Source organism: Neofelis nebulosa, chromosome 1 (assembly GCF_028018385.1).
Source record: "Neofelis nebulosa isolate mNeoNeb1 chromosome 1, mNeoNeb1.pri, whole genome shotgun sequence".
Classification (NCBI taxonomy): domain Eukaryota; kingdom Metazoa; phylum Chordata; class Mammalia; order Carnivora; family Felidae; genus Neofelis; species Neofelis nebulosa.
The window spans coordinates 130208-153005 of record NC_080782.1 but is presented as its reverse complement, the minus strand read 5'-3'; the positions used below and the strand labels follow the sequence as shown (position 1 = coordinate 153005).

General features: G+C 43.0%; 1 protein-coding gene across 2 annotated transcripts in view; it reads right to left on the bottom strand.

The window, feature by feature from the left end:
* The window catches only part of SDHA (succinate dehydrogenase complex flavoprotein subunit A), a 30260-nt gene that overhangs the window by 5700 nt on the left and 1762 nt on the right, over positions 1-22798 (bottom strand). Inside the window, exons 2-11 of one of the 2 annotated variants that reach the window (XM_058706817.1) lie at positions 17345-17431; positions 15958-16119; positions 13611-13754; positions 13163-13327; positions 12136-12284; positions 11354-11478; positions 8714-8882; positions 7878-8073; positions 6893-7064; positions 4022-4140 (exon numbers count right to left, since the gene is read on the bottom strand). In XM_058706817.1, the coding sequence (XP_058562800.1) occupies positions 4022-4140; positions 6893-7064; positions 7878-8073; positions 8714-8882; positions 11354-11478; positions 12136-12284; positions 13163-13327; positions 13611-13754; positions 15958-16119; positions 17345-17431 (1488 nt within the window). Of the gene's footprint in view, positions 1-4021; positions 4141-6892; positions 7065-7877; positions 8074-8713; positions 8883-11353; positions 11479-12135; positions 12285-13162; positions 13328-13610; positions 13755-15957; positions 16120-17344; positions 17435-22798 lie in introns of both variants that reach the window. The other variant, XM_058706732.1, reaches the window with a different exon arrangement.

Below are 22798 nucleotides of genomic sequence, written 5' to 3'. Positions count from 1 at the left end.
CTCATTGTGGTTCTGATCTGCATTTCCCTGATGATGAGTGACACTGAGCATCTTTTCATGTATCTGTTGGCCTATCCATAGGTCTTCTTTGGAGAGACATCCATTCAGCCCTTCTGTCCATTTCTTAGGCTGTTTTTGCACTATTGAGTTGTAGGAGTTCTCTATATATTTTGGGATATTAGCCCCTTATCAGACATATAATTTGCAAATATTTTCTCCCATTCTATACGAGAAAACTGTTTTACTGTTTTCAGTGTACTGATTTTTCTCCTCCTTGGTTAAATTTATTATTCCCAGGTATTTTATTCTTTCTGATACAGTTGTAAATGGGATTATTTTCTTAATTTCTCTTTCAGAAGATTTATTCTTTGTATACAGAAACAACAGATTTTTATGTATTGATTTTGCATATTTCAACACTACTGAATTCACTTACTAGGTCTAAGTTTTTTTGGTGGAGTCTGTGTCAAATATCTCATACATCTATAAATAGTGACTTTTACTTCTTCCTTTCCAGTTTGGACACCTCTTATTTCTCTTTCCTGCCTGACTGCTCTAGCTAGGACTTCCAGTATTGTGTTGAATGAAGTGGTAAGAGTGAACATTGTCTTGCTCCTATGTTAAGACGAAAAGCTTTTACCTTTTCACCACTGAGTGTGACAGTAGCTGTGGGCTTGTCACATATGGCCCTGATTACACTGAGGTACATTCCCTCTATACCTGCCTTGTTGAGAGTTTTATCATAAATAGATGTTAAATGAAGTTCTGATTAATGCTTTTTTATTAATTTATTTTATTAATTTTTTTAACGTTTATTCATTTCTGAGACACAGTGAGCAGGGAAGGGGCAGAGAGAGAGGGAGACACGGGATCTGAAGCAGGCTCCAGGCTGAACTGTCAGCACAGATCCCGACGTGGGGCTTAAACCCACGAACTGCGAGACCATGACCTAAGCCGAAGTCAGACGCTCAATTGACTGAGCCACCCAGGCACACCAATGCTTTTTAAATTTTTTTAATGTTTATTTTTTAAGAGATAGAGTGTCAATGGGGAAGGGATAGAGAGAGAGAGGGAGATACAGAATCCGAAGCAGGATCCAGGCTCTGAGCTGTCAGCACAGAGCCTGATGCAGGGCTTGAACCCACGAGCAGTGAGATCATGACCTGAGCCGAAGTCAGTCACCCAATTGACTGAGCCACCCAGGTGCCCCTGATAAATGCTTTTAAAACATGATTCTATGTTCCTATTAAGTACATGTCTTAAATCCATGTCCGTTATTTAAAATGGAACATTGTGCATTTAGGGAAGGCAGTTTGTGGAACTTGGCCAAGATCTGTGATGCCAAGCAGACTTACTTCTGAGGCATAATGTACTGAGTGGTGGCAGAAAGGCGTAAGGGTTCCACCTTCGAATTCCCAAGGAGACAGCAGTTCCTAGACTTGCTCCACCCTCGAGATCTGGTGGTAAATGTTCTAGGAGCAGCAGGTGGCTCCTTGCTGACACAAACTAAGAAGTGCTAAGATTATGAGGTGGTCTGCAGTGAGCCTGGAGTGGATGGTCATAAAGTAGAGGGAGAAGTGAGAAGCCTGGGAGCGTTCCCTGGTGGACTTCTGGTTAAATACTGTAAAAACTCCTCATGTGTCAAATTCCTGTATGGTTTTCTTGTTTATGCTCATAAGAAATGGGACATGAAATAAAACTGAAATTTATTTTAGGATCTACCTTTGTTTCCTATCACTCACCGAATGACCTTTCATCACGCTTGAAAAACCCCCTTATCCCATGCTTAATCACAGCATGTGCCTGGGCCTACTTCTGGACTCTATGCAACTGATCTAGATGTCTCCTTCTCTATCACAGACTAACACAGCTTGTTGACTTAGTTCTATTTAACAGATACCTCATCTATTTCTTTAGAAAGATACATAATTTAAAAATTATAAAGCATACCATCAAACGTCTTGGCTTTTCAGCAAAAGCAAAGGGAAAAAGCTGTCTCAGAATCTAGTAAATGTTAATTAAAACATTCTTTTATGTTCTTCAGCGCTCATGTTGTCATACTCTTTAGGGTTAGGTTTATTCAAGGTATTTTAAACTTTTTGGCTGCACTGTGAAGATCATTTTCAAATGGATTACTGCAGGTATACTGGAAAACTACTCATTTTTATATATGAATCTTTTATCCAGATGCTTTACTTCATTCTTGTTTTTATTAGTTTTCCACTTACCATCTTGGAATTTTTAATTGTATCAGTAAGCAATAATTTTGTCTATTCCTTTTCAATACATTTGTCATTTCTTTTCTCTTTCTTACTGTATTTACTGGAATCAGCAAAATGATTACTCCGTCCCCCAACTCAAATGTACATTCCACGAGGGCAGGATTTTTTGTTTTCTTTGGATGACTCGGGCATCTAGAATACTGCCTGGCACACAGCAGATACCAATTCAGATGGTCCCTAACCTATGAGGGTTTGAGCAATGATTTTTCAACTTTACAAGGAAACAAAAGGGATCTGCATTCAGAGAAACTGTACCGGGAACTGTCACCTTTTCCCAGGCTAGCAGTGTGCATTAGGGCACACTCTCATGACTCTGGGTGGTGGTAGCAGCTGCAGCTCCCACTGAGCCCCATGATCCTGAGGCTCAATAACCATCTCCACTCACACAACCACTGTTTTTCACTTCCAGTACAGTATTCAATAAATTACGTGAGACAGACCACACCCTGTTATAAAATAGGCTTCATGTCAGATGAACTTTCCCTACTGCAAGCTAACCTAGGTGCTCTGAGCACATTTAAGGCCAGCTAGGCGAATGTTCAGTAAGACAGGTGTGTTAAATGCATTTTTTCAGGACATAACCCCATTGTAAGTCAAAGATCTGTACGTGCCTTATTTAGTGGGAATACCTCTAAGGTTTCCTATTTCAAAATCTCTCATGGATTCACCATTTCCATATCCAAACGGAAGTTCCTACTATCCAGTGCAATGATTACATCTGTCCTAGCTGGCCTCCCAACTCCTGGTATCAGTACCCCACAAAAGTCCTGCACAGATCACTTGACTGGTTTCCTTAAACATACCTTTGTCCTTCACACATGCTATTTGCCTTACCTTTCCAGGAAGCCTCCCTGAAGCCCAGTCTCACCTGAACACAGAACCACACAGTCCTATAAAAGCTGCATGGTGCAACTTTTGGTGGTGAGCATTTGTGCCACTGGACTCCTTATCAGAATGTGACTAAAGCAAAGGGTGGCTTCTTTTTGGAAAATGCCTCCACAAATTCTTACAAATAATTTCAAGTGGACAGAGATCTTACTTATGGACCAAGGATCTCTGTAGTCGGAGAACCTGATGGATCCCTAGCTGTTTTACATACTACTTTTATTGATCTAAACCTGCGTTATCCAATGCAGTAACCATGTGTAGCGATTTATATTAAATTGAAACTGAATAAAACTCAGTTCTTTAGTCACACTAGCCACATTTCACATGCTGCACAGTCACATGTGGTCAAAGACACATGTTCCCATCCTCAGAGAACATCCCATCAGACATGCTGATCTAGAAGATAAATACTGTGACGACAACTAGTGCACAGATTACCATTTCCTCCCAAAACCCACACTCTCCACTCTTCGTGACTTTATTTAGGGGATACAGTGGCCCCAGTTTAAAGACATTTCCCAGAGTTGCTAGAAGCTGGGTGTGATGATAGGATTAACTTCTTGGCAATGAGATGTGCTGGGCTTTCAGGAAGCCTGGTATAAGGAAGTTCCCAGCTGGGACCTTCTTGGACCTTCCACTCTCTCTCCCCCTTCAGGCTGTGACATACACACAACAGAAGAGAGGGTCTGAGGAGCCACATACAAGCACGGTGGGATGTAGAAGTTGTAGTTTCCGCCCTGGGCTGCTACCTGCGGCCTTCTGTGTGCAATGTGTCCTCTTGCTACTCAACCCGGGCCTGGCACAGGACTGTGGACACAATGGCCTGCTCACTTCAGAGCACAGGTGCTTACCTTCTGCATGTTGAGTCGTAGTTCTGATGTTCTTAGGGTTCCATCAGCAAACCTCAACTTATCAAGATTCATGACAGACTCTTCTCCAGCATTTGGTTTAATTGGAGGAACTTTATCTCCTTAAAAAATATACAAACAAAAAGCTAGAATTTAATGGCTTTTGGAAACTGTACCCATAACCTGAGCGAATGTTCCACCCAAGCCATCCTTTAACTGAAGCACCACATATTGACTTGGGGCCATAAACATATAAAGACAAAATTTCTGGCAAGGAGGAGGTATCCAGTAAGAAATCTTTGAACAAAACAGAAACTATTCTTAAGCTTAAAAATTAGATTTGTGCAAAGACACCTTGCAGTATTACTCTACAGAAGGGAGAACTGGCACCTTCAGGTAGTGAGCAGTTTCCAACAATTCTGCCACCACCACCCACCCCCACCACGACGTGGTCCTCATTCAAAGATGAGGGAGGACCTGGTCTGGCACGTTTAAAAGTCTCTTGCTGATTCAGACCCTTATATCTGCTTACCCAAACCTCAAGATTTGCTCTTCTTGCTTTTCTAAAAAATAAAGATAAATGTTTTGAAGATTTTTTAAAGGTTTTTTTTTGGGGGGGGGGGGGTAACATGTTTTGAAATGTATTTTTTTCAAGAGGTAAAAGGGGCAGAAGGTATGAAAAACAGGAAACAAAGGTTTGCAGGTAAAGTTGGGCTGCTCACAGATGCTCTCTGCAAGGGGCCAGGGCAATGGTCTCTCATGTGACATGCCCCAATTTTAGGCTGGTTACAGTTTCTTCTTCTTCTTTTTTTTATAATGTTTATTCATTTTTGAGAGACACAGAGTACAAGCAGAGTGGGGCGGGGGAGACACAGAATCCGAAGCAGGCTCCAGGCTCTGGGCTGTCAGCACAGAGCCTGACACGGGGCTCGAACCCACAAACTGTTATATCATGACCTGAGCCGAAGTTGGACACAACTGACTGACCCACCCAGGTGCCCCTGGTTGTGGTTTCTTCTGCTTTTGTTTTTAACGTTTTTAAAAAGTGATCATTTACCAAAATTATTTTTCTTTAGGTGCATAGTTCTACAAATGTTGACACATGGTATGGATTCCTGTAACCATCATAATAGGATCCAGATTAAGGTTTAAACGTTTTAATGTTTAAAATATTCATATTTGGGAAAATACAGTGATGCTCTTCCTTTTTTTTGGTTTTAAAAGTTAAAGTAGAATTATCATTTTTGGTGTAGAGTTTTGCACATCTTGCCTCACAGAGTCACACAAGCTCCACCATGAACAGGACGGCAACCACCAAGCCGTGTTATTCCCTAGTTCTGTCTCCTCCAAGATGTTATGTAAACAGTTAGGTGTATGTATATAGCCTTTTAAGCTTGGATCACACAACCTCATATGTTTTGAAATGCATTTGTGTTGTTGCATGTAGGAGTAATTTGTTCCTTTTTACTGCTAAGTTTAAAAAACTTTTTAAAACTGTATACTGATCCTTCAGATATAAAAGTACAAGATATTCATCTTTTCTAACAATATTAAAAAAAAATTTGTTTTTTTTTTTTTGAGAGAGTGAGAGAGAGAGAGAGAGAGAGAGAGAGAGAATGAGTGCATGTGTGAGCAAAGGAGCAGAGGGAGAGAATCCTGAGCAGGTTCCAAGCCCCTAATGTGGGGCTCAATCCCATGACCCTGGGATCAGAGTGAGATGCCCCGAAAGTAAAGATATTCTTACAAAACTTCCTTTTTCTCTTTTTCAAAGAAAAGAAACCTCGAATTTTCTGCTTTCCTCTGAGATCTGATTTCAGGCTTCACTGCTATAGTGAAATGAGCATTAGATTTGGTATCAGACCAGGTGGGTTCAACTCCTGCCTCTGCAGCAAACACTGGGACAGGGCCCCACATCTGCCCTTCACAGCCTGGACTTGTAGTCAGAGCAAGGGAGAGGGTGTCTGAAAATACAACTGTCCTTCTCCTTACATATATCTGCTAACTGCACACGTAAAGGGGAGCACGGCATGGTATACTAAGGGCTGTGTTTAACTAATGGGATAGTAAGATTTTCACCAACTTAAAAGTCCATACGAAAAGCTTTTGTACAATAAAAATAGCACAACTGATACTAAATAGTCACCGTCAACGAAGCATAACGAGAAGAGCAGAGGCCTGGGGATCCCACGACACTTCCCTTGGAAACAGTGACTTCCCCTCACATGTTGTGAGCAAATGGGCCAACACAATCTACATGAAGACCCTCTGAATGTCAAAGCGACAGTAAGTGTCCTGTTCACAGTGGGACTCACCCTTCTAGCACATGGCATTTTTTCCTCAGCAGATTATTTTAACAGAAGAACGCAATCACTGACTTGAATCCACTGTATCAATGCAGGGACGGATATGACCCAATCCTCTGTTTTGTGTACATTACGTCCTCCCTTTCTGCTTTAATAGGGCATTTATATTTTGTTTTTAGAATCTAAATTACTTTTCCATAAGTACTGAAAACTACTCTATCGTCATACCTGTTTAAAATATTTTACTACAAATAAGTAATTTATATTGAGCAAGCAACTATGTGATAAACCTCCCCTTAAAATAACTCCCTAACAATGACTTTTCTAAGCAGAGCACAAGGACTATAGGACAGAATCTGACCAAAACCAGGTTACCTTCTTAATTGTTAAGACCCTCACCCAACCTGTGTCTAGTCTCAAGTCTATCACCATATAAATTTCTGATTGCTGTTTCCTCACTTATAGGGGGTAAAAAGAGACTACCCCCTTCATGATCACTAAACAAATTTCCAATTACAAATCAAGACATGGCAACCTCTTGCCTCCTGAAACAGCCTGGAGAAACACATACCGGGTCTGCAGGACTCCGCGATACTCAGGGCACACGCCCGACCAAAGACAACCAGATCCAAGAGTGAGTTTGCCCCAAGACGGTTGGCACCATGCACGGAGGCGCAGGCAGCCTCCCCACAGGCATACAGGCCGGGCACGATCTGATCCTGGCCATTCACATGCCTCAGAACCTGTGGAAGGAAGACTGAAGACTTAGGAGCAAAGTCTGCACAGGACTGCTTCCTGCGGTGGGGTGTCTGCATGCAGGGGCAGAGGGAGGAGGGCAGGTGAAGGCCAGATCTGCTCTCACCTACAGGGAACTCTCTGTGTCAGTCCAGTCTCCGCCCTCTGCACCCAGACACTCAGCCACCCCAGGCCAAGAGAGATCAAAGGATCCCATGTGGCAGCACCTGTGATTTTAATCCCACACCTACCGCTCACGAGAAACCTCACTCACCACCTCTAACTGATCCCCTACTCCCTCACTCTGACTCTGGATTCGAATGAAGGGAAGGGAGTAGGGCAGACTTGAGTTGTAACTCAGATGCTTCCAGCCTATTACTCATCTATGAACGTAATCTCCAGTCACCTCGCCTAAGGACAGGCCAAAAAAGTCAAGAACCAAAAAGCTCTGGGTGAACTACAAACCCCTCGAAGGTACTTGTTGTAAAGAGAATACAATTTACAAGGCTGCAGTAAAAGTAACAAGAGATCATACGGTAAAATAAATTATAAGCTGGGAAAAACAATGATATTACATCTATGACTGTCTACTATGGAGGGATCAGTAAGTTATCAGTAACTACTCATCACTACGGAGTGAAAAGTGAAAGCTGAAAGGTGGCCGAGCCCCCTGCCCTCTGGCAGCATCTACTCAAGGGAAGTGCAGCCTGTCCAACAACACAGTGCCTTCTGAGGAAAACGTCGGTCTTCTCTGAGCTCGCAAGGGCACCTGTATCATTCCCGCCCTCTTTCCCACTGTGGAAGGGTCTTGGTTTGGTCACCTGCCCCTTGTAGTTGGTGGGAATGCCGCCCATGTTATAATGCACGGTGGGAAGGACGGGGATGGGCTCCTTGGTGACATCTACACCTGCGAAGATCATGGCCGTCTCTGAAATGCCAGGCAGCCGTATGGCCAGCTGCTCTGGGGGTAGGTGGTGCAACTGCAGGTAGACGTGATCTTTTTCAGGGCCACAGCCTCTGGTGGAAAAGGACATCGCGGTGTGAGGCAAAAAACGGCAATTATAGAAAAGGTGAGACTATGAGTTTCACATTTTTTTATGCTGTACAAAATTTCCCTTCACTTGTGGCCATCCATTCTTCATATCTCTGAGCACCTGCTCTGTGACGGCATCTCCTCTGAGCACCTGCTCTGTGACAGGGTAGACTGAATGTGGTAGGACACAGCCAGAACATGGACAGACTTCCAGCCCTCACTGAGCTCATACTCTAGTCTTAGGAAGTCACAATTAGCTGTTTTCCTTGGTAAATGCATTAGAAAGTCCTTTTAATGCAAACACTCCAAATATAAAATCTCTAGAAGTGATAACATCAAAGATACAAGAAAGATCACCATCGTAAGGCAGCACTGGCACTCAAGAGCCTGCACAGTGAAGGTCTCGAACGCATGTGGGTCCCCAAACAGCATCGAAGGCCCATCGAAGGGGCGGAGAGGTAGCCTACGCAGAGTTGGGTGGGGTAGGTGAGTTGCTAAAACTCACACAGAAGCCACACAAGCCCATGTGCACATGTAGACATGAATAGCAGCCACCAAAGAGAAAGGAGGGTATGCATGTGTGTGTGTGTGCACTCAGACACCTTTGGATAGAATGACACAGACCTTCCTTCACGTATTTCCAGAGTCATGGACCGAGACACGACGTCTCTGGATGCCAGGTCCTTTGCAACCGGGGCATATCGCTCCATGAATCTTTCGCCTTGACTGTTAATGAGAATGCCTCCCTCTCCACGGCACCCTTCTGTAATGAGACAACCGGCACCATATATACCTGCAAAGAACCCAGTTAATTAGATGATTATAACCTAACAATTGCTAGGTCAATATTTCAAATGCAAATTTTTTTCCAATACATTTCTGGGGGTGGAAAGGAAAAGGGTATGCAAGGGGCATGATGCTCACAACAGAATAAGACAAAGGACAGGTGAAGTAAGGAATAGTAGGACGTTTTGACAACAAAAAGCACCAATGAAGCAGCAGTGAGGAGAAAGGGCAGCTAATGTAGTAACAACACAGCTTGGCTGAATATTCCAATTCCAACAGCTTTTCAGCTTTCAGCACAACCAAGCATGAGTTAAATATCTCAGGTTTTGTTTTAATTGTAGAATGTTCTTTTATAGCATGAAATTGTGACTAGGTAAGAAAAACCAGCTTGGAAAATTCGTATCTAAAAATTGGTTAATGGGGCGACTGGGTGGCTTAGTCGGTTGAGTGTCCGACTTTGGCTCAGGTCATGATCTCACGGTCTGTGGGTTCAAGCCCCGCATTGGGCTCTGTGCCGACAGCTCAGAGCCTGAGCCTGCTTTGGATTCTGTGTCTCCCTCTCTCTGCCCCTCCCCCACTCATGCTCTGTCTCTGTCTCTTGAAAATAAATAAAAATAAAAACTTAAAAAAAAATAAAAACTGGTTAACAACAGCAATAATTGCCACCGTTCATACTTGTACTGTACTTGCTGTATACAACTCTAAGTTTTTTTTTTTTGTTTTTTTTTTTTCCAACGTTTTTTATTTATTTTTGGGACAGAGAGAGACAGAGCATGAACGGGAGAGGGGCAGAGAGAGAGGGAGACACAGAATCGGAAACAGGCTCCAGGCTCCGAGCCATCAGCCCAGAGCCTGACGCGGGGCTCGAACTCACGGACCGCGAGATCGTGACCTGGCTGAAGTCGGACGCTTAACCGACTGCGCCACCCAGGCGCCCCTACAACTCTAAGTTTTGTAACAACCCCAGGAAATATCCCTATTTTCAGAGAGAGCGATGATAGCCTAGGAACTTGTCAGTGTTTTGCAGCTGGGAAGGCAGAGCCAAATGCACACCTGGCAACTAGGCAGGTCTGTGCCCTTAATCTCACTGTCCCTTCAATAAGGAATGCCAAGCACCTGAATTTTAACAAGGAGACAAACACCTATGTCAATGTCACCTGAAAGTTAAAACTGTCATTACCACACCAGAAGAGTTTTCTTGCTTTAAGAACAAGAAAGCAGGGGCACCTGAGTGGCTCAGTTGGTTAAACATCTGACTTCAGTTCAGGTCATGACCTCACAGTTGGTGAGGTCGAGCCCCAGTCAGGCTCTGTGCTGACAGCTCAGGGCCTGGAGCCTGCTTCGGATTCTGTGTCTCTCTCTGTGCCCCTCCCCTGCTCACACTGTCTCTTTCTCTCAAAAATTAACAAACTTTTAAAAGAAAAAAAAAAAACAAAAAACAAAACAAGAATTTCCTGGAGCACCTGGGTGGCTCAGTCAATTGTGTCTTGACTCTTGATTTTGGCTCAGGTCATGATCTCACAGTTTGGGAGACAGAGCCCCAAGTCAGGTTCCATGCTGACAGGACGGAGCCTGCTTGGGATTCTCTCTCCTGGTCTCTCTGTTCCTCTCCCGCTCACATATTCTCTCTCAAAATAAATAAGTAAACTTTAAAACAAAACAAAAACCCCCAAAACCAGTATTAAAAAACTACCTAAAACATTTTTTACTTTTTATCCCTGCCAGGGATCAGAAAAAATATACTGACAGAGCAAAGAGAAAACCCAGGTCTGGTTCTTTAGCGTGGTGGGAGGCTACTTCCACAAAGTGTGGTGTCCCCTCAGTTGACAGGTCAGAAAAGCAACTAGAAACAAAGTCCAGAATGAGACTTGCCTGTCCCAAGAGGCAGATCTCTCTCTCCAATTCATATCTGAATAACGAACTCTCTCAATTCTGCACCTGCAACCTAGACCTCCCGTCTGAACTCCACATTTGCACACTCAACTGTCTGAGGACGCAAGATGAGCTCAATGTGCCCACAACTGGCACCATAGTCATTAACATCTCAGGGGGCCGCATCTGCCATAGCTTGTCCCGACTTTATACTCTACTGGACAGCCTGATGTTTTCCCTGTAACACTGGAATCTGCCCATGCCACAACTCTGATCAACAGCTCTTGGGACATTCACTCAGGAAACACTGATGAGGTCCTACTATGTGCCAGGCACTGTGAACCGCATCACCTGTCCCCACCTCCGGGAGCTGACAATCGAGTTGGGGAGAGGAACACTGAACAGTCTTTACAGAAAGCTCCAGCTTTACGACTGGAGCAGGTATCGCCAAGGCAAGGTGGTGGCCTAAACTGCCTTGGGAGAAATGGAAAAAACTTTCTTGAGCAAATGACCAGCTCGGCTCTGAGAATGTGCTAGTGTGTGGGACTACAGAGGGGCATCGAGAGGTATGAGAGTCCTGACCCCATGAAAGTGGTCCCGTCCTACCTGTGGGGTGAAACTGAACGAACTCCAAGTCCTGGCAGGGAAGGCCTGCCCTGGTGACCATGGCGGTGCCGTCACCGGTGCTGGTGTGGGCAGATGTGCAGCTGAAGTAGGTGCGCCCGTAGCCTCTGGAAAACAGACGGGCCAGCAGAAGGAAAGCAGTGACACATGGTGTCCCGTCAGGATCGCCTTTCTAGTGGCACCAGAGTGGACAGAGCAGCCCGCAGCACCGTGACAGGTGCTGTCTGCATGCGCTACCCTGGCAACTGGGGCAGGAGCCTGGGAGACGGAGGAGGCACTCTCGTTTATACTTCAAGGCACTTTCATGCTATCTGAACGACCTCCCTGAGAAGCGTGTGCTGCTTTAATGCTGAAATTTTTGCTTTTTATGGACTCACTCTTGTAAAGGGTTAAAATAACGGACTGACAATGTAAGAAATGTAATTTAGTTTCATTGTGTGAACAAACAGCACTTATCTACACCAGAAATCAGTATAAACACAGTGTCCACTAAAGCAAAAGACAGGTTAAGCCAGGAAGTGTCACGTGACTCTCCAGACCCGTTTCCTCAAGGGTCCTCTCAGGTGCAAGCTGAAGACAGATACTTCCTCACCCACCTGAGGCAGATGCTATGATTGTCCCCTTTGGAGACATGGAACTGAGACTGGCAAAGTTTATTATGCTCCTGGGTTAGGTCACTGCCTCCATTTTTTTTTTTTTTTTTTTAAAGAAACTCAGAGACCCAACTTTCCTACAGAAAAACTAAATACAAGTTACACTCCTACCCAGTAGCTACAACAGTGTTCTTTGCTCTTATGCGATGGATGGACCCGTCTTCTATGCACAGCGCAATAACACCACGACATTCTCCATTTTCCATCAGGAGATCCAAGGCAAAATACTCTACAAAATAGCTGGTATCATATCGCAGAGACTAAAAAACATGAAAGAAAAAAGAATCCCACAGTTTCAATTGCATTTAGGGTGTGAAACTAACATTTCAGCAATACTGCTCATATGAACAAGTTCAGGGCTCTGATGTGGTGTGTAACAAATGGACAGGGTAAACCCTGGGTTGCAAAAGAAGCCACAGACTTTACTTGCATCAACCATAGTGCTGATGCTGTTGTGGATCAACACGAAAGGTACCCTGCTCTCAGGTGTATGATCAGATCAGACTGTAACAAGGACATACACATGTCATGCATGTCAGAGAAGATGCTGTAGCTGCTCAGTAAACATGAAAGGCTCTCACAAAACCACCAGCTCCCCAACATGACACAGTATACTGCAGGATGGGCAGATCCTGGCACACATGTGTCAATGCACTCAGCCGAAGCTGCCACCAGGGTCCTAACATTTGCAAATCAAGAATCTGTCCCCATTTGAGAGCAAGAATTCAGAATACTGATTATTATGAATCAGAGTGATTCCAAATATTGATTACTTGGCTATGCCAAAGTAGGCCCTGATTATCTAGTAACTACTGTCCCCCAAACCTTAGTCCAGTTTGAACACTTAAGTATTAAATCAATTAGTTCAGGAACTCAGAGGTGCTGAGTCCTAAAATACTTGCTCTGTTCTTATACTTTCAGTATGGCAGATCAATTTAATTTTCTAAAATAGACACTTTCAAATTAATAGCTAACAAATATACATCCTGCCATGTTAGTCTGCTGTTTATTAAGCAACCCCAGGGCTGACATGCTGACCTTCTGACCTGTCCCAGAGTGGCCTGTTTCCAGCTCATCACCACATGCCTGGCTTAACCAGACCATGTCCTGTCACCCCATGCACCCAGGGTGGCCTCACCCTTCCATACAACGTGTGCAGCAGCGAGTGGCCAGTGCGGTCAGCCACACAGCAGCACCGATGGGCCTGCCCGCCTTTCCCAAACTTGAGGCTCTGTCCACCAAAAGCACGCTGGTAGATCCTCCCATCTTCAGTTCTGCTGAATGGCATGCCATAATTCTCCAGCTGTGAAATATGAAAACAAACACCTAGTACCTTGAAGGAATCGGGATATTCATCGCTAATTTACACTAAACAATTTCAACATAAACCTGTAAACCCAAACCAATACGTTCTATGAAAATTTCAACACTTCAGGAAAAGAGAAAAACTTTGTTATTAAATGAACTGAATGGTTAATGATAGGAAAGATTTCCCTTGTTACATCAACTCGTTACCATTCCTTGGGCTGACCACATTTGCCTCGACCTCTCTTTTCTACCAGAAACAGACCATGCAAGGACAGTACCTCGACCACGGAAGCAGGGGCCTGCTCTGTCATGTAGTGGATGGCATCCTGGTCCCCCAGCCAGTCGGAGCCTTTCACAGTGTCGTAGAAGTGCCACCTCCAGTTGTCCTCCTCCATGTTCCCCAGAGCAGCATTGATCCCTCCCTGTAAACACAGGGCAGACTTACAGGCTACGAAAGGGAACCCTGGACCTTCCAGGCCCATCCCCCTTCCACCCACTGCCCAAAACTGGATTCAGAGAAAGCCAACTAATTTTGACAACAACGGCACGTGAGGGACCTGACTGCAGTCCGGTTGGTTACAGGACCGTCCTGAGCAGGGAGAGGCATGACAGATGCCAAATCTTACCTCCCTCAGCCTCAGTGCCCTTACCCATGAAGGGACATGAAGCTGAACTTGAGAGCCATCTGGAGGGTTAAGTGAGGTTTTATGTGCAATGCTCGTCACCTCCAAACCTGGCACATAAAAGGCACTGAGCAAATCTATCTGGGATAATTCTATGACAAAATGTTCCCAGTGGCATTTATGGACATGTGTTAAAGAAGTACTTACTGTCAAGGAACAAACTCTAAACTCAGAGTCACATTCTCTACCGTGTCTGTCTCTCAGAGTCACAGAAAAGGGCAGTACAGGGACAAATGTAACACTCACACTTTTCCTCCCCAACTTAAAACCGGATAACTCATCTCTTTTTGAGAAGAAAAGGCACATTTTCTGACTTCCCTCTTTTTTGCAAATGTTCCTCAATCAAGCTTCTGAGTCAAGCAGACCCATGCAGGAATTCTTTCCCCACTTGGTGCTGCTGTGCCTCAGTTTCCCATTATGTTTCAGTTATCAAGAAAAGAGTCACCAGCACAAAGCCAGGAACCCTAACAAGACAAGCAGCAAAAGTCACAAGTTATTTCCTCCTCCTTCTCCGACCCCACCGATTGTAAACCCAAACACAGTCCTAGTAAAAACTGTTAAGTACCAGAGTAGTAGCCGAAGAGAGAAACCTAGTTTAAAACAACACTAAATACTTGGCCCAGTGCACATGTCCATGCTATTATTTTATTGCTACTATTAGTAAGAATCAGGGCCACAGACAGCTGGTCTTCCAGGAGTCCCAAGAAATACAATTTTGTTTTTCTAAAGTAATCTCAGGGCGCCTCAGTGGCTCAGTCAGTTGAGTGTCCAACTTGATCTCAGCTCAGGTCTTGATCTCAGGGTCAAGAGTTCAAGCCCCATGCTGGGCTTCATGCTGGGCACAGAGCCTACTCAAAGAAAAATAAAAAGCAATCTCTATACCCAACCCAGGGCTCTAATTCACGACTCTGAGATCAAGAGTTGCACGCTCTACTGACTGAGCCAGCCATGTGCCCCACCGCCCCCCCCAGCCAGGAGTACACTTTAGACTTGCCCAGTCCCCACCTGTCTTATCCCCCCAATTAAACCTTACTTTCTCCAACCAGCATTCAAGTTAAGCTATCCATTTCTTACTTTTTATTGTTTTAATATTGCACTATCTGAATATACTATTATTTCTCATTATTTAGACTTATGTTTACATCCATTTTTCCTTTTAGACACAATGTAATCTTCAAAAGTATGCATTATTTATTTTTCAGTTTATAACACATAGTTTTAGAACAAAGTATCTGTGTAGCTAAGTGCCTGAAGAATGTTGCTGCATACTGAATACAGGCTACAACAGTATTTAGGGTGGCTTTTACTGGTTCCTGGAAAGTTACCCCACACTCTGCTATCTCTATGAGGAAATATGTTCCAAATACTGGAAAAAACAGTTCAATTCATTCCAGTTTTGGAATACTACCTGTATACAACCTGCGTACCACCTACAGTGTGCCAGGAAAGAAAACAAAATTATAAAATCACTGTGTTCTTTTTCATCTTACTTTTATCCTCTTCCCTAAATTTTGAGCATTTAAAGGCCAATGTTCTTCTGTCCTGCACATTCATGCCACCAGCAAAGCTCATCATCATCATACTTAACGAGGCCCACGCCAAGGATGCAGCAGGGCCAAGAGAATCAGTCCAGAGATAGGCTCATTTTAGATTGGGAAAGTACAGTGAAGACAAACTATGATGGGGGCCAGAGGATTAGGTGGGTGCTCAGAGAAGACCTGAGTGTGACTGGAGCGGCAGAGCGATAAGAGGCCCTAGGAGGGACTCTGGCAGTGGGGGTGGAGGCAGTGTGGGAACACACTCCCAAGGCGAGTAAGCCAGGTGGGTGCAAGGAGCAGAAAGAGACAGGAACATGGCTGGCGTGCAGTGAGAAGGCCTGTGGCAGAAGACTGAGCACTGCTGTGCAGGCGCCAAAACCGTTAAGGGGGCCCCTTTCTCTTACCTGGGCTGCAACGGTGTGTGATCTCGTAGGAAAGAGCTTTGTGACGCAGGCCGTGTTAAACCCTGCCTCGGAAAGGCCAAACGCAGCTCGCAAGCCTGCCCCTCCAGCACCTACCACCACCGCATCAAATTCATGGTCCACTACCGGGTATTGCGTAGAAATCTGGAAAGAACAATTCACCTGTCAACCACCCATTTACCTATGCCACACATTGGGACGGTGGGTGCAGTGCAAGAGCTCAGACAAAATGGAAGAAGCGATGAAAGAGCAACCACAGCAGAGGGGCCTCCCCCTATGCCAGGACCCAGAGTGTGCGGCTGGCACACCCCACACCGACAGGACCGAAACACAGACCCGACGAAGAGGGAGCACGCATCCTAGCACCTGGGACACCCACCATGAAGTGAAATGTTGAAAACAAGAGGTACAGCCTCAAAGCAGGGAACCGTGGAAGCAAAGGAAAGCAACGACACAAATCAAAATATTAGTTCTAAATACGGCTTTCCTCCTCCATTATCCTTTCTGTTCATCTTTTTCCGTTGACAGCCATATATTCATACACATGCTTGTGTGAATCTAAGCTCATAATGCAGTATATAGATCATGATTCTCCACCTGTGGTCAGCAAGTTTCTCAAGAAAAGGTTAATTTTTTTTTTTAATGTTTATTTATTTCTTGAAGGAGAGAGAGACAGAGTGCAAGCAGGGGAGGGACAGAGAGAGGGAGACCCAGAATCGAAAGCTGTCAGCACAGAGCCTGATGCGGGGCTCCAACTCCCAAACCGCGAGGTCATGAACTGAGCTGAAGTCGGATGCTTAACCGACTGAGCCGCCCAGGTGCCCCAATATGTTGTTTTAATTAGGTAGGCACATTCCGATTCATCTGGGCAACTGCCTCAGCACTGAGGACCACCACCCTGTTTCAGGACCATGTTTGTGTTGGACTGAGAAGGTGCCAACTAGTATTCAGTAACTATTGTGAGCTTGTGAGAAAAGAATTTGTAAACAAATTTTAGTGCCTTCAGCAGAGGACAGAACAGACCCAGTAAACGCCAAGAGCCTACACACAAGTGGCTTCAGGGTCCTATGTCATCTGTCACAACGAATAATGTTCAGTGGTCACTGGTATTTTATTATTTTGCTGCTTTAAATTTTAATCTGGTTTATAGATACTTAAGAACTATAAGCAAAAATGTTAGTAACTATGCTTACATTTGTACTACAGTTAAGTGCTATACACTAAAAATAATTAGAGCATTATTGGAACCAGAATGTTTTCCTTTAAATAAGACCTGTGTATTACTCCAATATATTGAAGACTGGCATAGATCATTATTCCTCTAAGACAAGCATATCGTTTATAAGGGAACAAAAAGTTGTAAACTTACTGAATCTGAAACTTTAGCTGAAGACCTCTTATTCCCATCAATAGTGAAGTGAAAACCGCAGGTGCCTGCCTGCCATGTCGCGGGCCACTGCTGAGACAGAGATGGAGAGATGGAGAGCACTTAAGTGTCTTAATAACAAATCACCAAAATTTCCCAAGTCATCAACCTTTTATGTATCCAGCTGCTCCTTCACCTAGACAGCTCACCTGGGGTCCTCTATGTAACCCTGCAGGGTAGAAGCGGACTAAGGACCCAGGGCAGGCCCAAGTGGCAAGGAGTTGGCACTCCAAGAAAAGCTCTTCTAGATGAAGCTTGTCTCCAAGCAGGACACGCACAGACTCAGCAGGAAATGAAAAGGACACAATGTCACGTTAATTTCTTAATTTATGGTTTTTAGTGGACAATGGGAAACCCATCTATTTTGTGAAAGTGGTAGTTTACAATGAAGCACTTTTACTGGACCCATTATGACCCTCTTCACACTATAGCACCACACGTCTGCAAGGTTTTGTGGTTCACTGGAAAAGGCCTGGGACAGTGTATTGGGAGATCCATCTTTTCCAAGAGGCTCTACTGCTTACCCCGACACTGGGTACCAGTGGGACCAACCAACCCTTCACTGTGAATGTGAAGACTCCAGGCCTAGAGATGCTCCTGCTTCACCACTCTCCACACCTGTGCTGGGCTGTAGCCACATCCCCTCTCCTCTGTCATACTCCAGGGTGCTGTTCCCTGTCTGAACACTCGTCCCTGGCCATTCCCTGGCTAATCTCTACAACTCTCCAAGTGTTGGCTTAAATGTTCCACCCTATGAACATTTACTCAAGATAATTGGTATTAATGAAATCACAGCCCAGCCTGAGAGGCCATCTTCTTTATATGAAAACCAACTTATAAGGCATGTCTTTCTGTTCTACTGACTGCATTTTAGAGGGCTACTGATAAAATGAAGTCTTAGCAATTTCATGAACAGTTTTAGGAATTAAGTATGTTTAACAATGACAAAGGGGATATGAGAGATGTCTTCGAGTATTCTGCAGTTTGGAAGAGATGCTATTTATTCTGTGGGGTGAAAAAATTATTCTGTAGGACAAACAAGCGGAGAATTCAGGGAGGAGAATTTGGCAAAATACAAAATGAACTCTGAGTGGTTTTGAACAGAAGGACTTTCTTTGAAGATTAATGGCCTCAGGCCAGGCTGGAGGACTTGGCCGCTTGCAAATGGAGCAAATGGAGCAGGTGGCTCCAACCTCTAGACTTTCTTTAGCATTTAGGGGCACCTGAGTGGCTCAGTCAGTTAAGCAACTGACTCTTGGTTTTGGCTCAGGTCATGATCTCACAGTTCATGAGTTCTAGGCCTGCATCTGGGCTCTGTGCTGACAGTGCAGAGCTTGCTTGGGATGCTCACTCTCTCCCTCTCTCTCTCTGCCCCTCCCCACCTCTCTCTCTCTCTTTCTCAAGAATAACTTAAAAATATTTTTTAGACTTTCTTAAGCACTGAGACCAAATGATGCCTGCCACAAATAGTTGACTTTATGCTAACAGTTCCAATTACAAAGAAGTTTCCTGATGTTCTAAGTAGATCTGAACTGATAAATGCAATATTCTTGAATTCTCCAATTTCAACTTTAAGTATATATGTATTTTTTAATGTTTATTTATTTTTGAGAAAGAGAGAGCACAAGCCAGGGAGGGGCAGAGAGAGAGGGAGACACAGAATCTGAAGCAGACTCCAGGCTCTTAGCTGTCAGCACAGAACCCAACACAGGGCTCGAACTCATGGACCACAAGACCATGATGTGGGCTAAAGTCAGATGCTTAACCGACTAAGCCACCCAAGCGCCCCTAAGTACTTTTGTTTTTATTGACATAAGTCAACTTTTTGTCCAGTAAACAAATTTAAAAACTTAAAAAGAATATTCTTCTGCTTTAGTATAATTTTTAAATGGTAAAAATCACATCTTAACAAAGAACCAAGTCAGCAAAGTACAAATGTTCATGAAATTTTAATAAAGTACAAGATAAAGGTAATAGTTCCAAAAAAGAACAGTACATTTTACAATACCAAACTGAAATCAAAATAGAAACAGAGAGCCTGTCCCAGCCCCACCACCAACCAAGTGGGAAGGCAAGCCAAGAACACCACGCAACTGTCCCACCTCATCTCCCTCAGAGCGACCCACTGGCTCCATAGCATATCTCTGAGTAATGAAGAAAACTTGAAATTGTTTGGGAATTCCAACAATCCAAATGGCCACATGCACAATTATAAAGTTGTGGTGACAGTACATGGAGAGATTGATCCTATTACAGGAATAGTTATGAAAGTGACTGACCTCAAAGAGTATATGGAGGAGGCAATTTATGGAGCCCCTTGATCATAAGAATCTGCATTTGAACATTCCGTACTTTGCAGATGTTGTAAGCATGACAGAAAAAGTAGCTGTATATATTTGGGAAAACCTCCAGAAATTTCTTCCTCTGGGAGTTCTTTTTAAAAGTATATGGGGGTGCCCGGGTGGCTCAGTCAGATAAGCATCTGACTTCGGCTCAGGTCATGATATCACGGGCTCATGGGTTCAAGCCCTGTGTCGGGCTCTGTGCTGACAGCTCAGAGCCTGGAGCCTGCTTAGGATTCTGTGCCTCCCTCTCTCTCTGTCCCTCCCCCGTTCGCACTGTATCTCTCAAAAATAAAACAAACATTAAAAATAAGATTTAAAAAAATAAAAGTATATGAAATTGACAATAATATTGTAGTCTATAAAGGAAGATAGCTTTTAGGGGTTAATACTGCAGAAAGATTAATTTCTTTCCATATTTGAAAAAAAGGTCTTTATCTCCTTGGACTGTTAAGAAGTCATCACATAATTGTTACACCTCCAATTGTGCTCTGGAGTGCCTGATTTATTGAAATCATTGTGTGTAAGACCCATTGTGAATTCTAAACGATTTTAAAATCAAACTTGTAAAACAACCTAAGTACCATTTAGAGTCTTTTATCTATAGATTAAAAATCCCTTCATTTTCAGTAAAATGTTGTGATGTGGAATAGAAAGGTAAAACAAATGAATTTTTGTTTTTCCATTAGCTCATATTTAGTATTCATCTTTTTTCTTGGTATAATACGAATGGTCAAAAATGTTTTTAAGACTCATAGTAGGTGAAACTTAAAAACAAACAAAACCAAAAACAGGACCACACAATCCAGAAACACAGATGACAGACACTTCTTCCTTCATTACATCTTGGGTGTGCTAAAGTCACAAGTTTATTCAGTGAAAGTGAGACACACAAATCCCCTCAGGCGATTCGTTGTAGGTGGATGTACGAGGATTGAAGGAAACAGTGCTTTGGTGCATGTGCAGTTTTGCATAACTTGTTAAAGTATGAAATGCTAATGAGGAACAGCACATTCATTGAACATTTGTTGGAATATGAGTCAACTATTTATTATGTATATTTGTCTATGTTTCCAGATTTTATGGCCACCTGAACAATTTTAATTCAGAAAACTGAAGATTAATCACATATTAAATCCTATAAAAATAATCAACATGAAAAGGACATATTATACTGTAAAGTGTCTTTTATATAGTTTTTCCTAATCGATCCCATTTTTGTTCTGATCATTAAACTTACCTGCTTAAGTTGAACTGTAAAAAAGTAAAATAGTAACAGTGAGATTCCCTAAGTATTTATTTCTTCTTTCTAGGATGCTCACGTTAAATAAAGATAGACACACACGGCCATCTCAAACACTGGCAGCTGTTATAATGAAATCTTTAACAAATTGTCATACTATCTCCCTGTGGAAAATAGAATACTAGCTTTTTATCTAAATCGGATTTGAGGAGCAATTTTAGAATCTGGAGAGCCCAAAATTAACCCAATTTGTCTATAAATAAAACTAACATTTTTTGAAGTAAAACTATCAAACATTTTCCAACAGGGAAACGTAAAGAAGCGTGAGGAAATCTGCCTTGGAGGCAGAATTAAAAGAAACAGAGCTTTTAATGACATGAAAGCACAAGTGAATGACTTAAATGGTAAAAGGGAGAAAACTGAAGAGAAGGGCAGAGATATTGAAAACCTTAATCTAGCAAAGTACGGGTCCCCATCTGATAGCATTCACCTATGAATTGCAGACAAGAAACTATTTGTAAGTACAATCTGTATAATAAGTAAATATAAGAATATATTTGTAGTCTATACTGTATATAGACTGTATATAAGAAAATATACATATTTCTTGTATAATAAGAAAAGCAGCCCATAAGGCTCTGAAAGTGCCTTGGAAGGCCATGGGAAGAACGGAGGATGGGGGAAGATGGTTTAAGGTAACTGAGTCCTCATTCAGAGCCACAAGTCAAAGTCCAAAATGGATGAAAATAAGCCTGCACATTAGCTAGAGACATGGAGGTAAACACCAGCGGCCAGTAACAGAAACAATTCAGAAGTGATTTCACTGGGGAACAGGTCTGAGGTTAGGAGAGGGTCTCAATCCTTTTCATTTATAAAGCCTCTGTATTCCTTGAGTTTTTTTTTTATAACTATGTGTAATTATTTTCATTAGAAGTTTAAAGGTTTTTAAAACAGGGATGCTTAGAATACAATTCACAAGATTATCGAGCACAGGCTGTAGGTGTAGGTCCTGGCTAGAATGATCACCACACCAGGGCGTCACAGGCTACCTCACAGAACCCTCATGAAAGAGAAATGGAGTCTATCCAGGGTCTGAACTCTGGTCTGCCTGGCTGGCACCAGATTCAGTACACTCCCCCTAGGTAAGGAGCCTTAGGAAAAATCTCTGGGACTCCAAAATAAGATGCATATCCAGATTACATATCAAAACCAAGCCACAATTTTTCCAGTGAACCAGGAAAAACATCCCACAGAATGCAGAAATGAATGCCACAGCGGTATAATTCCCCCAAAAAGGAAAACAAAAAAGGTTACCACAATGGCCTAAATAGTGTAATTCTAGATACATCATTAAACCCAATTCAAAACAATACATTCAAAGAAAAGAAACTGACTTACTCTAGAACAGTACTTTGGATATCCATGTTAAAGAATTTGAAAAATCTCATCTGAAGCAATTAACCAGCAACTATTTAAGGACCTTGCTTTTACTTTTCCTTTCAATACACCAGAACAGTCTGCAAATTATGTCAGTGCATTAAGATAACTAAAAATGAAACCAACGCAAAATAGGTTTGATGATTTTGCAACTTGAAAGCAGCTGTAAATATAAACTGCTTTGGAAACACCAGAGAATTGAACAAAATGAAATCAAGAAAAATTCTCTGTGGATTTTCTTCAAATTACCCTCATCATCTACTCTCCGTGCACATTTCTCAGTTGGTGATCATACATTTTGTTGTTGTTGTTGTTCTAAGTTGATGCTTTTGTTTTTGCCAATCCTAAATTCCACTACATATATTGCTTGGGGGC